Here is a 13,999-nt window from a genome sequence, read left to right on the forward strand (position 1 = left end):
TTTTCAGCGTGAGATTTCAAACCAATGTTAAGGTTGCCGTGTTATGATTCACCCAGGTTAGACATCAGGAGTTGTTTCTTTTGATCAACTGTGACGAAGCCAGTCTCTCGAGTTTAATGTGACAGGAGTAAAGGCAACGTCAGCCTAACTTGTTGCTGCCATGTTTAATATCGTCACCATGACAACAAAAGCCCCAAAACCATAAAAAAGTACACTGATGGATCGCAAACAATAATGTTTCCACAAAACTAGCCAAGATTTTGTTTTGTTGCCCTTATCAATTCATAAACATTAAAGAATGATAAAAAAAAAGCTAAACTGTAACTCTTGTGTGTTTATATCATTTTATAAAGATAAATCATAATCCTGAGTTTAATGAAGACAGCCTGTTGACAGCTTAAAAACCCCAAAATAAAAATCTGGAATCAATATTGTATTCTTTGCAAAGGGGGTATTTCTCCTTGTAGTCGTTTTCAAAAACCTTGGATTCTCTGCAAGGTTCCAGCTGATTTTTTGATGAAAGGCCTCGCACGGAGTGTACGATGCAGTATTTAGTGACCCCATGGAGAACATCTGCCAACGCTTGAAGTGTGCGATAAGAAGTGGCAACGCTATTGATTGAACCCGAGACCTCACACATGAAAAAGCTTGACGTCTACCGCTGAGCTACACCCCCCTTTGTGCTAATAGAAAGTCAAGTGTATAATCATCCAGTCTGTTTCCAAAGGGCTGGACAGGGTTGTATTGGTTTACACATACAAAGTGTTTTACAACACCTCCATGGACGTCTCTGATTATTTTCCAGATTATGAAAATCTCATGTTTCACTTAATTAACCTTACAGAGGCAGGTTAATACTTGTGTTGATCTCGAGTCTGGACACACACACACACACACACACACACACACAGTCGCACATGCACGCACACACACATTCAAGAACCACTTGGGCAGAAAGAAACTAATCAAATGCTTTAATTTGAGTCTTGATCCAAATCTCCAGGCTTACCTGTGCTCTGTAAAGCATTTCAGACTCGCAGCCTGAATCCCCTCAAGCTCCACCTTAAATAAAACAGCACAATCCATTGTTGGAGGATTTTGTGGAACAGGTTTTGGGCTGTTTGTTTCATTTCCTCCTCTGCAGAGGTGAGGGATAGGGGGGTAAATCAGTTGGCAAACAGCCAGCTGCGTAGCAAACACCGAGTGGTGAATATCACACAGGGTGGGCATTGACCCTATGTTTTCCCCTGTAATCTTTTTTTAATCAGACATTCTGGTTGAAATGCTGAAACGCTCAGGGCTCTGCACACAAGTTTTTTTTTTTTTTTTGCTGCAAGACTTCATGTGATGCACTAGATTGACAGCTTTTTTCTTTTGCAAACAGTTGTATTGAATTTTGAACAAAGATTTCCCACAATGAGCAATCAGACAATAACAAAACAAGATTTATGAAAAACACACCAAAAGGGAAGAAAACACGTCGTTCCTTTTCAAACGAGCTTTCTTAAATGGTGTCGCTCCCAACTGAGAGTGATCAATACTGGGAGTGACCAATACTGGGAGTGACCAGTGCTTGTGCTTGTGTTCACTTCTGAGGGTTGCCAGGTCAAGTTTGAGAATCCTTATAGCCAACAGTTTACATTTAGTGGAGAGGAAGTGACATATTTTAGAAGAGCAAGTAGTTAGATGAAACACCACTAAGCTCTCTGGACCAAAACGCCATATAAAAAAAAAAAAAAAAGATGAAGATACTCCCCCATTTCTCTGAGACATTTCAGACAAAAGTAGATCCATCTCGTTTGGAATGGAAGCTTTTATATGTCATCTATGGAGAAGTTTTGTTTTCGGTTTCCATCATGTCTATTGCAGAACATTGATTGACAGCTTCAATCTGTAGAATCGGACGGACAGGAGATGGAGGGGAAATGTGTTCGGAATAAACCACGGGAGAGATGGTTAAGCGTGTGGGGCAAGAGGGACGTGGGGGGCAAAAGAAGTGAGCGAAGTGAAGGGAGGTAGAGATGGGGGGAAAGGAAATCAGGTTTCATCATATATTGAATTTAATTAGGGAAATGAAAGCTGTTACCTTAATGAATCTTTCCCTCTCTGTGTGTGTGCGTGTGCATGCCTGCGCGCGTGTGTGTGTGTGTGTGTGGCCCCTTTTCTTCACACACACACACACACATCCTTACACAGGCGGTTGCTGATTAAGTGGAAGAACAGAATTAAAAAAACATGGCAGCATGCATTGCTTACTCAGTCATACGTTTACAAAACCAACACCCCCTTTTAAAGAAACTGCTCCTCTGTCTGCCCTGATGTGCAAGGTCAGTGTCACATGTATCTCTGTGTGTGTGTGTGTGTGTGTGTGCGTGTGTATGTGTGTGTAAGTGTGTGTTTTTCCTTGAACTAATGCTGATCAGACATTCTGAGCCATATAATTACATTTGCTGGAGGTTGTGACTTGTCTCCGTCCCTCTCCATCTCACTCCCCCCCTTCTGATTTTTGATTTTATTTTTTTCTGTCATCCCTTCCCTCCAGCTCAACCAGTGCTCCTCAACTATTAGTCACACTCACACATACACACACACTCACTCAGACGCACATGCACGGATACCCACTTGTCAAACCCTTGGCATAAGCCCGCGTCCGCTGTTGGCTGAACACGTATGCATGCACATGCTCCAAATCTTTATAATAATATGTGCACACATGCTCTCGAGCATGCACACACACACACAGGCCTCTACTGTAGAGCCAGACAGACACATTTGGAGACTTGTGACAATGCATAGACAAGCACTCACTTTGACATACACACATTAACCGGAGGAGTGCAGGGTCACGGATTGCGGCTTCCTTACATCAGAGTCTGAATATTAATGTGAGGGGACAGATAAGCAGCCGTGGCAATCCCTTTAAGGACACACCGCTTCTCCACTTGGTGCGTGTGGTTAATTTATGCCAATGTCAACGCGCAACTTATGCAAATTGTGTGTTTCAATTTAAACTAGTGTGTGAGTGCTCGCGTCATTCTGACTGCCTCCTTCATGGCGTCGTTTCTTTGTGTCCACTTTTCATACAACCTCATTTAGTGATATCTGGAAGAATCCCCATCTTCCATCCAATGTTTTATGCTTTATGTGGTGTGTTTTCAAAACACTTGCCTTACCTGTCCAAAAGGGGGAAGTAGTTAAGTTCAGTTCAGAGAAGTTTCATACTCTCTGTATCTGTGTCAGCAGCTCATCTATCCCCGCTCGACTGCAGCCAGCCGGTCTAAACAGTCACTGACCCGGGCTTCACACTGACATTGATAAATATACTAGCCACCCAAAAGTCATGACACTGGGGGGGTTTTCCCAAGTACCATCATCTCCAACGGTCGCCGTAACGGCCACTGATGTAGACATTCATTGTGACACACAGTGATGTGCAGCCATTCAAAAGTCACCGGCCGCGTTAAGATGCGACACGCTCAGTGTGAGCTTATCACAGGCTCGATTAGGGATGGCGCCGTTCACTTCTTTTTCTCCACTCGGCTTTTCTTTCTCAACGCTCCCTCACCTCTGACCCCTTCCCTCCTCCTCCTCCTCCTCCTCCCTGCTACTTGTCTACCAAATCCCTTTAATCCACGCTCCTCTGTGACCCCTCCATTTTGTCCCCCAGCCGGGGTACATGTCTGAACTCCCGCCCCGTGAAATCGGCAGCCAGCGCTTCCAGCCGTTCTGTTCTCCTTCCATGGAGAAGAAGGAGAAGAGCGAGAGAGAGAGGGAGAGGCAGCAGGAATGAAAGGCTTTCAGTGTTGAAGTTATGGCTGCTGCACAATTAACCACACAAAATAATAAAACAAAATTACTCACACGGGCTTGGGCAATCCCTGAACTAATGAGGCTCGAGTTTATGGCTTTTTAAGCCTCTGTATATCACAATGATTCATATTGTTGAAGCAACCATCAAGTCAAATTAACAATTCAGAAAAACAATCTTTCCGTGGATTTTTAGTGTGGTTAAGGGCTGCAGCCCTTTGACCTCACATCTACTTTTAATCATCTTTACTGTATATGCTCCGCCCACCCGTGATGTCAGATGACTGACAGGTGGATTACAGACCACAATAGGAGAAGGAACTATAGGGTCAGTTGCACATTCTTCATCCAGGTATTCTAGGGATGAATACTTTTTGTTAAAATATGGACTTTCATAATCGGTTTAAATGATTCAACAACATTCAGTTTGGAAGGGTCACTCAGTTCAATCTGTGGAAACCTTTTGTAGATCACCGGATCAGTCAGAATCCAGTCCTTATCAGAACTAAGGGTATAAATGAAACCGTTCATAGAACTGATGCTGAATTTTAGAGATATACTGTTACCAGAGAGTTTTAAAACATGTGGGTACACCACACTACCAATTTAGATAAATGTGTGTTTAAAATCCGTATTAGGCTTCCTGGATCCTGCTAGATTAGATTAGATGTATCTTTAGTGTCATTGCATGATATACAACGAAACTCAGTTGAAGCAATCCTTTTTGCAGCATATAAAATATAAGATAAGTACACATACACCAGCACACATACACAAAACACAATCCAAGCACATCTCACCCATACCCACATAAACATTCATACTGTAAACATTTGTAAAAATAAATAATGTAATAAATACTCTATGAATTAAAAAAAAAAAAAAAAATCAATTATGTAATAAATACTCTGAATTAAAAAAAAAATAATAATGTAATAAATACTCTATGAATTAAAAAACAATTAAATTAAAAAATAATAATAATAATATAAAAAAAAATAATGTAATAAATACTCTATGAATTAAAACACGAAAGTTATTGCACAGTCCATTATTGCACAGAGTCCATTATTGGCTGGCTTTGGGATCGCCTAACCTTTACCTCATTATGTGGCAGCAGGGCAGACTATCCCACAACAGGATAATAAGCCGGACCCCCCCTTGTGGCTGTGATTTCCACAAATTGATTAAACCCCCTAATTTATAAACCTCACAAAAACTCCGGAAGTTCAATGATCAATGGGGTGGTTCGCTTCTGTCGGCCATGGCATCAACTTCTTCTTACCTGTTGTGTCTCCTCGCGCTGCCTTCTTTCCGGAAGGCGGGGCGCGTTTGGCTTGTAGTCAGTCAGCGCTCGAGCTCCAGCAGCACACCCTCGCGCCGGTCACCGTCACGAGCCTCCCTATCACTGTGCACAAGCGCTCGAGCTCCAGCGGCACAGCGCGCTCCAGTATTTTCTGTTTCTTTCGTCTTCTTCTTCTTCTAGGACATCAACACATTTTTTCTTGCGTTTGTTTCCTGTAAATAAATGTTACATTAATGACGAGCGGAGTGTTTCATCTAGCGGCGGGACAGGATCGACGACACCGGAGCACAGAGCGAAGATAAGAGCGACACACCGGACATTATTCCTGCAGCAGAGGACGCTACTTTGGATTACTTTTACGCTCAGTTTATTACTGAAACACATCAATATTAGAACTACAATCGTTTCCTGCTTGTTTTTCAGCATGTCGCTCTCTTAGGAGATCATTTTTGCTCTCACATTTGCGCTGAGCGGATGCATGCACTTCTGTGCGCTTTGTGCAGAATACAGCCCTGGGAAAAAAGCAGTTAAACCTGTAGCAGAATAACAGGATTCATACATGGAAGTGTAATGGTGTTAGAATAAAAACGTATTTAGTTTAAATTACCCTCAGCTTAGACTATTTACTATTGTATCTTGGACCGAACTCTGCTTATTTGAAGTCGAAGAAACCTGTGAAGCCCGGATGAGAATCAGGATGCCTCGCAGCTGAAACCACTCGTCCAGGACTCTTGTGTTGACACTGTATTGCACGGACTTCCACCTCCATCCTGGACTAGGACAGGAGCCGGATCATGACGAGTCCTGGCGGTACGATGCTGCTCTTGCTCCCGGTGTTGTTCTCCGGAGCTTGCTGGGCAGCGACCCTGGCCGGACTGGGAGGTGAGTGCAACCACGACAAACACAAAACTCAATAGGGCAATAATAGTGATCAGTTCACTGTGGATTTTTTTTTTCCTTTTTTTGAAACTTGTGTCTCCCTGATTGGCTGTTAAAAAGGATGATTGTGGTTTTTGAGTATTGCGAATAAAAAAAGTGGTTTTCAGGTGGCTTTGTCATCTATGACATCCCTGTTGCTGCTGCTGCTGATGACAGTGATCAAAACAATCACATGCACGATGCGGGAGCAATACCTGCAAGTTTAGCATTGTTGTCTTATATCATTTAACAAACATGCAGTAGCCCCCTGATGTATGTGTTCAGCTTCGGCAGTTGTAAGGTGCGAAACAACACTGAACCAAAAGTGCAAACCCACATCTGTATTTCTCACTGCGCCGTCAACCTCTGCCCTGCACTGCCGTTTTTACGCACTCGGGGCGCGGTGCCAAAGGGCTGCCTTCTGCCTTTCTTGTGGCGTGATAAATGGTGAAGCTGGCGAAGCAAGCAGGTGCCAGACTTGTTCTGCCTCACGCCAACAACATGTGCACAGACTGTGAAGAAGCACCGGGCTGCTGCTCAATCCGGACACGTTGTGTTTTTAAAAAAAACAAAACCTAAAGAGACAGTTCTGCTAAAATGCGTCTCCTGATGCGTGTAGGGATTTTTTTTTCTTTTCATTTGCCCTGACCAGTGGGGAGGCAGAGGTCAGGATCTGTGTTTCTGTCAGCTGGAAGGGGATTCAGAATGATCATCAGCAGCTTGAAAGGGGGGTGGGGGGGGGGGGTCTTTGGATCTGTGAGTGATCCCAAATAGCCCTCAGTTTTCTTGAGAAGTGTTTTGTGCATCGCATTTCACAACCGTACTCCAAAAATGTTAAGTGGGGAAATAATGAAGGGTGAAAAAGAACCAGACACGGATTGGGATGGCTACAAGAGTGAATAGGAGAGGAGCCCGGCACTCTAACAAGCTCTCCCTTTGTGCTGGGACTGCCGGGGTCAGCAGCACAGACATACCAGCCTTCCTGTTTTCTGGAAACTGACTGACAGTTAAAATGGAAAACATAAAATGAGAGGGAACATCCATTACAAAATAATAAGAAGCTTATGGGTCTTTAGTCATAGAGAGCTATTGTTGTGACCCTTTGGATATTGGATTGCATCTGTTCGAGTGTGGCTGTATCTCTGTATCTATTAGGGGATGAATACCGCTTGCAGTGTAATAACTTTGTGTGCTACATTTCAATTTGACCCTATTGCATTTTAATCCTCCGTTGCGTTTCCATTTTTATTGAACTGTGTCTTATGGTTTGCCCTCAGACACTTTCCCCTCCCTCTACCATGTGATGGTGTTTACACCCAGATGCAGCGAGGAGGAAAAGATTTAGAGGTTGCGTCACCGAGTGTCCATTGACCATTAGCCTGCACTCCAGTCACCTGACTGTTTTAATGGGCTTTGCTCAAACGCCGCACTCTGCAGCAGAGCCTTAATGTGCTTTTAACCCTTTGTTTTCACTCTGTGATCCACCTCTACATCTATCTTACTTGGTTTTCTGTTGATTCACGCTCATTTGCTGAATGAGTGCAGTGTCTGTAAGTGAGCTCCCTTTTCTGTGTGTGTCATTATGCAACTTTGGCCTGTGGCATGCTGGCCCCATGACAAATACAGTTGGAGCGAGTGCCAGAAAACAGCAATGAGAGAGAGAGATGATGCTCGAGTCAACCCCTCTTGTCATTCCACACTTGCAGATTAAAATGCATCAACCCTTTTTATCGGTTAGAGTGTATTTGCAGCAGCTAATTCCAAATCGTATCGCCGATTAAGTTGCAAACATGCCTCACCCTAATCTTAATTTCAGTAAAAAAAAAACAACAACAACATTGTACTCTAGCAGAGTTCAATGTCAACAGGGTGTTTGCCATGTGAGTCTCTGTGTTATGATTACAGAAAGACTCTTACGTAAGACAGTGTTGTTATGAGCAACTGGTCAGGTGATGCCTGTGTGTGTGTGTGTGTGTGTCTGTGTGTGTGTGTGTGTGTGTGTGTGTGTGTGTGTGTGTGTGTGTGTGTGTGTGTGTGTGTGTGTTAAGCTTGTTTTGCATGTGTTTGCTATACTGTTAAATCTATCTGCCATGTTTGTGATGAGTTTAACGAGGCCCTATCTATAAAGACAGTGTCACCTCGAGGTGGATTTTTATGGATGAAATTTGGACAATGAAAACAAGTCAGAGTTCAACAGGTGACTTCATCTGCAAAAATAACAAACCTCTTCTCTGAATCAGTAGTTAGGTGTACCAGATGTCCGCATTAAATTGATTTGGCACAACAAATAAACATCGGCTTCTGACATCACTTCATGCCACATTGTTTGCCGATATCGGCCAATACCGATGCTGAACCGATGCAACCCTAGAAATCATGTTTACGTCTGCCTTCCTGCTATGACACATCTGCCGTTCAACATCTGTGTGTCTGTTGGGATGCTAAGATTTAATATTAAGCTGTTGAGTGTCTAATTAGACTGCGGTGGAATCCTTCCAATTGTCTGGTTTCTGTTTGGAAAGAAGTCATAAAACTGCTTGGCTGAAATTACACGCCGCATAATGAAGTTGCCACCCAAGTGTGGGATTTTTCACTTCAAGAAGCTGCAAACAAGACCACTTAAAAATTGTCTTTTTGTCTTTTTTTTTTTTTACAAAAAAAATAGCATTTGGCTCAGCAACACAATCATTAAGTGCCCAACTGTATCTAAATATTTTAGTCAAGACAGCTCTTGTATTGACTTTAAAACATGAGTGTAGATATAGTCCCTTAATGTCTGTTTGAACCACAAATACTGTTTAATGACATTTCATTTCAGCTGGCTCAACAGTAGAGCTTTATTTTTTCGACTGAAAGACTACTTGAATAATCATGAAAATAAGCAGCAGATTAATGGAGGATGAAAATTGTTGTTAGTTCCCCTACTTCACATAACAGCTCTGTTGTGACTGGATTAGAGAATGCACCGAGCCAGCGTCAGTCAGTTCCACAGGTCTAGCAGGAGATTTAATGCTCCTCACATGAAACTCATTAGGGTGTCGGCACACGAGGGGAGGGCCAGGCTCCCAGCGGTGCAGCGACAGCAGGAATCAGGGCCATTTACATTGAGGGAGAGGGGAGCCTACGATACGGTTCGATTAGCTTTGGAAAGTCAGAAGCTGTGCGGGTATTTTAGCATTTAACCATGAAAGGCCACCCAGTGTCAATCCGCCGTACCACCTGCTTCACCGGGGGGAGATCAGTTTCCCTTTTTGCCGCTCACCAAAACTGTATTTGTCTCTGTTTGCAGTCAACAGGAGCTTAACAGAATCTCTATTCAAACCTTTCTCACACCAGTAGCTTTTCTCAGTGATAGATTTATTACTCTGTTGTAGTTTTCTGCTTTAGTGCCAACATTTGCACTTGGCTAGCGGTGAAGTATGTGTGTGTGTGGGTGGATGGATGGGACTCCCTGAAAACAAAGACTAATCAAAGCAGGCTGGTGTACAGTTAGTGCCTTTTTTTTTACTGCATACTATTGGGCCTTGGGTGGGGCTCTGGGTTGTGAGGAACATGTTGCCTGGTCTAGACTTCTCATGAGTTGCTTCACAGTAAATAACACTAGTGGAACAACGATGACTAATAGCTGGCTTCATCCTATATGTATTGTTTATTGTCATCCATTGTATGTTTCATGCGTATTTCTAATTGTATGTCAGACCTCATATGTACTGATTTTATGGCTTATTTTTCCTGAAACACTTCCTGTGGTGAGTTTTTTTTCTCGCTGCTGTCAGGAAATGTGCTCAAAGATATTTGTTTTGGAGGGATGGTTATTGGCTCAGGATATCAAAAAAAAAAGTCTCGTTGCTGCATATCTTCATATCAGAGTGGTGCCTTGGGGTTAGGCCAGAGAGAGTGCAACAACCAAAGTGTCTGAGCCAAGCTTTGCCTGTGGGACTGCCGCATGTGGACTATGGTAGATTATGTGTTTTTGGGTTGAGCTTGCATTGTTGTCTCCCCACCAGGGAGTCTGAAGTGGTTATCTAAAGACAACACAGCAGTGTTTATTTCCTCTCATCCCCTTTGTATTCACTGTCTGTTTCTTTTGCACTTCTTCCCTCGCTCTCATCCCTCTCTTTTCTTCTAAGTGTAGTTGATGGAGCCTGTTGGAGTTTGAGTGGCACCGTGGGGAATGGAGAGGGGTGTCTGCTTCTGGCACTTCTTTCAGTTTTGTGGGATAAGCCCTATAGCTCTATGCTAATCCACAACAAGGAGCTGTTTGAGTTTTGACTATATCCTGTCTTCCTTTTCCTCTCATTTTCATGTTTACCTCCGTTCTTACACGTTTTCTGTTATCTAACTTATTTGCCTTCTTGACACTGATATTAAAGTGTCGAGCTAACACTAAAAGCTAAACCCGAAGCTACGCTAAGCGAACCTTAAACTGGCAGGCGCTAGCTGGACTTCACATGACGTCTAACGGCGCTGACACACGAAGGAGATCGTCGGCGGTCGGTGAGCGATCGTCACCCTAGTTGTTGCGGTGTGTCCCGCTCCGTCGCCATCCGTTGGGGGCCCGTCTGCCATTTGTTCAGCCGATTCGACATGTTGAATCGCTGTCGGTCGGTCGGTCGGTCGGCGTTGACACGGTTGGTGAGAGGAGTCACTCTGATGTCGTCGGCTGTTCGGGGGTTTCATTTAAATCCAGCTCTCAACCCTTAATATTTTACAGTCTGTGCTCTCGACACAGATTCGGGAAGAAGTCTCCATGTTTTCCCCCATTAAGTGAGATTTCTCCTTAAAAAAGACAAAGGGCTGACAGCGCCATTTTCAACTTTTTATCGGACATCATTCTCGATTAAAAGTACCTGTATATTACGAGCGATGAGCGACAGCGGTGTGAAAATTGTCTTCTCGTATCATAACAACGGACTACCGCCGCCTGCTGGCATGGAGAGTTAGTTCCTCTCACACGTGCGCAGGACGTACGTGGCGGTTGGCCCGTCGGCTGTAGTCTTTGCGGTGCGTCCGGGCCTTCAGGAAACAATGCTAGTTAGTGTGACTTTCCAAACTTACCAAATAAATCAACCACGAAGGAGAGGAGGAAAAGACTTGACTGAAATGAGGATGCAAAGGGGGGAAACGCTCCGCTGTCATCATAGGCCGCCTCCAACAATTATTCTTCCCACTCTTCCCCATTCATCCACAAAGTTCATTAGCTTCTCATGCACATGCACTCATATAAAGCGCTCTCCATATGACAATGGCTCCTCTCTCTCCGGTTCGGGGGAATGGCATTAGCGGCGCTCACGTACATGGTTTGTCCATGCACGCTCCCACGTTGTTTGTGAACGGGTCAGCCCACACAGGCGCTCCTGTGAGTGGAGCTTGTCAGAGCAAAGGTCAAAGCGAGTCAGATGTCAAAGGCCTCGCACACACTCTCACACGAAGTCGACGTAAGCAGATTTGTGTCGTCAAATGAATTCCTGATTGGGATTCTCTGCAAAAGTTCAGACCGCATTCTGCGTCTCGTCGTCTGATGCGCCACCTTCTACATGAGCGCCGGCGAACAGGTTAAACAATTGGCATGCCTGCCATGATAATGTGAGTGGGCTGGAGGAATTCTCCTTCATCTTTCATTCATCAATTCCTCGTTCCTCCCTCGCTCCCACTCCCTCGTTCGTAAAACCTCTCGCAGGGAATGCCGTCTCATGACGTGTGCGGCTTCCTGGATTGAGCGCCTCAGTGTGACTCGCATTTGATCTGAATTATATGGAGGGCTTTAGTCGGAATGATTGCCGGGCACAGCACAAGCATAAATCATCAACTCATTGGGATGCTCTCCTGCTTCCTGCCCCTCGTTCCCTTCCCCTCAAGCCCTCTGTTGCGTGAAAATCTCATCTGATAGAAAAGCAAGTTGAAAAGAATGATAATGCAAAGCGAGCAGTTTTGGAGTTTGGCGTTAGACGCTGAGGATACACTTGAGTTTCATTTCTTTTCAACTCCCTTGTTCTATTTAATTACATGTTCAAGTGAACCATTTTAGTGTTTTTTTTTTTGTTTTTTTTAAATCAAACGTGGAAGAACCCTGAAGGCATCATGAATTTGAAAGAAAAAAAAAAAGGGATGAAATTTCCCAACGAGTTTCTGGAACTGCTTCCCCGTCTTTTACGGGCCAAGCTGACGATTGCCTCGGACCACCGTCGATCACTTCTATCAGTATCGATTCTGTGGTTCACCAACTCAAGGTGAACTAGAGGAGAACGAGAGAGGAGACATAGAAGGCATGGACTGGCTATTGATCACTCCACATTGTTCAATTGTTTGATGTAACGACTGAAGAAAAAAAAAAGTGCTGAAACAGCTTTTGGGGGGGAAAAAAGACCAAAAAGTAATAGTTATTGATGAAGGGAGACGGCGAGCAAGACAGTGTAATTGATCCATCTCATCAAGGCACACGACCGACCAGACAGACAGATGAGGCTTTGGGGCGTCACAGGTTTAAGACAGAGGTCAGAGGTCACGCAGGGTCACCGTGTTTTTGTATTGAGACAGTGACAGCATCCACTTAACTTATTAGCTTTTTCAAGGTCAACGAGACACACACAGACACACACACACACACACACACACACACACACACACACAGACAAACACTGCAGCCAGGGTCCTCAGAGAGTTGGCGACTATTTACTTTTATTGATGGAAGTCTAGATTCAACAAAACTCATCAAGCGGTTGGCGGCCTGTTAAACCCTCTACTGCCCCTGTGTCCTCTGTGCATCGAGATATGTGTGTGTGTGTGTGTGTGTGTGTGTGTGTGAGTCTTCTGGATACTGGATTGATAGGCACACAGTAGCTGTGTATACCCCTTCCAACATCTGTTTTTCCTCCTGTCATAAAACCACACTTCAGTTACACATATTGCAATTCATGGAAGTCGAGAAGGTAAAGTGAGTTTTTCAGATTGAAGGCAAATGCGCCGAGGATGTGTTGCTCTTTTTTGCAAGGCCTTTATCAGCATTAAAAGGCAAAGGGAAGAGAGTGGGAGGGGAGTAGAGGAAGGAAACAAACACACACACACACACACACACACACACACACACATGGCTCTGCCTCGCTCTCGTCCCGTGAGTAGAATACTACACTTCCTTTGGCTCTTTCCTCCTAGCCACACAAACACACACACACACACACACAGCCCTTCATCAGGACCCATTGTTTTTATGCTCATCAATCTCTACATTTCAGTTGCGTCTCTCCCTCTAGCTGCAGCACTCACTTGCAAAGCACGAACAGTCTGTTCTCGTCTCCTTGTTTGTGTTGGAGGAGGTTGTTTAAAAACCGGACACCTCATTTTGCAGTGAAACTCCTCACATCACTGCTGCACCGGCCGTAGCGTAGCGAGCAGTCAGCTTATTCCAGATTTGTGCCTGTTGGCATTTTTTTTTTACTCTCAGTGACAGTTAGAAGCTGGAAGAAGCCAACGAGTGCTGACTGCTGAGTTTGAGAGCCGAGGAGATAGTAGTTCTACTACTTTGCTACGGCAGGGATTTTTTTTTTGCTTTACTGCAAACTCTCCCAAAGTATTTTTAAACCTTTAAGAAGATATGCAGTGACATGACTGGAACACACTCCTGCATATAACTGATGTCAACAAATCAGAAAATGTACAGACACAGTTAAACAATCCCAGTTATCTGATGCTTTGCAGATGATCAGACAGATAGCTAATCTCCATTTTGCAGGTTCAAAATAGACGTCTGACTCGGCAAAAAGCCAAAAATCCCTCTATTTTACAACAACAACAAAAGTTACTGTCGGGTATTTAATTGACGCGGGATAAAAGTCCTTTCATGTTTAATACATCCATCTGGTGTAAACCCAGTTTAACTCTGACACATTTGGGTGCATGGATTTGAATACACCTCCTGATGGTGGTCTAGATTCAAGGCTGAGTTTACGGCAGGAAAGAGGGGGCAATTGC

General features: G+C 44.0%; 1 protein-coding gene across 2 annotated transcripts in view; it reads left to right on the plus strand.

Annotated features, from left to right (window-relative positions):
* Positions 1 to 5,144: 5,144 nt before the first annotated feature.
* Positions 5,145 to 13,999, plus strand: part of sema4f (sema domain, immunoglobulin domain (Ig), transmembrane domain (TM) and short cytoplasmic domain, (semaphorin) 4F) — a 47,792-nt gene continuing 38,937 nt past the window's right edge. Inside the window, exon 1 of one of the 2 annotated variants that reach the window (XM_061031864.1) lies at positions 5,145 to 5,995. In XM_061031864.1, coding sequence (XP_060887847.1) covers positions 5,908 to 5,995 — 88 coding nt within the window. In that variant the 5' untranslated portion in view covers positions 5,145 to 5,907. Of the gene's footprint in view, positions 5,996 to 6,810; positions 8,229 to 13,999 lie in introns of those variants that run through there. The other variant, XM_061031865.1, reaches the window with a different exon arrangement.

This window comes from Labrus mixtus, chromosome 23 (assembly GCF_963584025.1).
Source record: "Labrus mixtus chromosome 23, fLabMix1.1, whole genome shotgun sequence".
NCBI classification, from domain to species: Eukaryota; Metazoa; Chordata; class Actinopteri; order Labriformes; family Labridae; genus Labrus; species Labrus mixtus.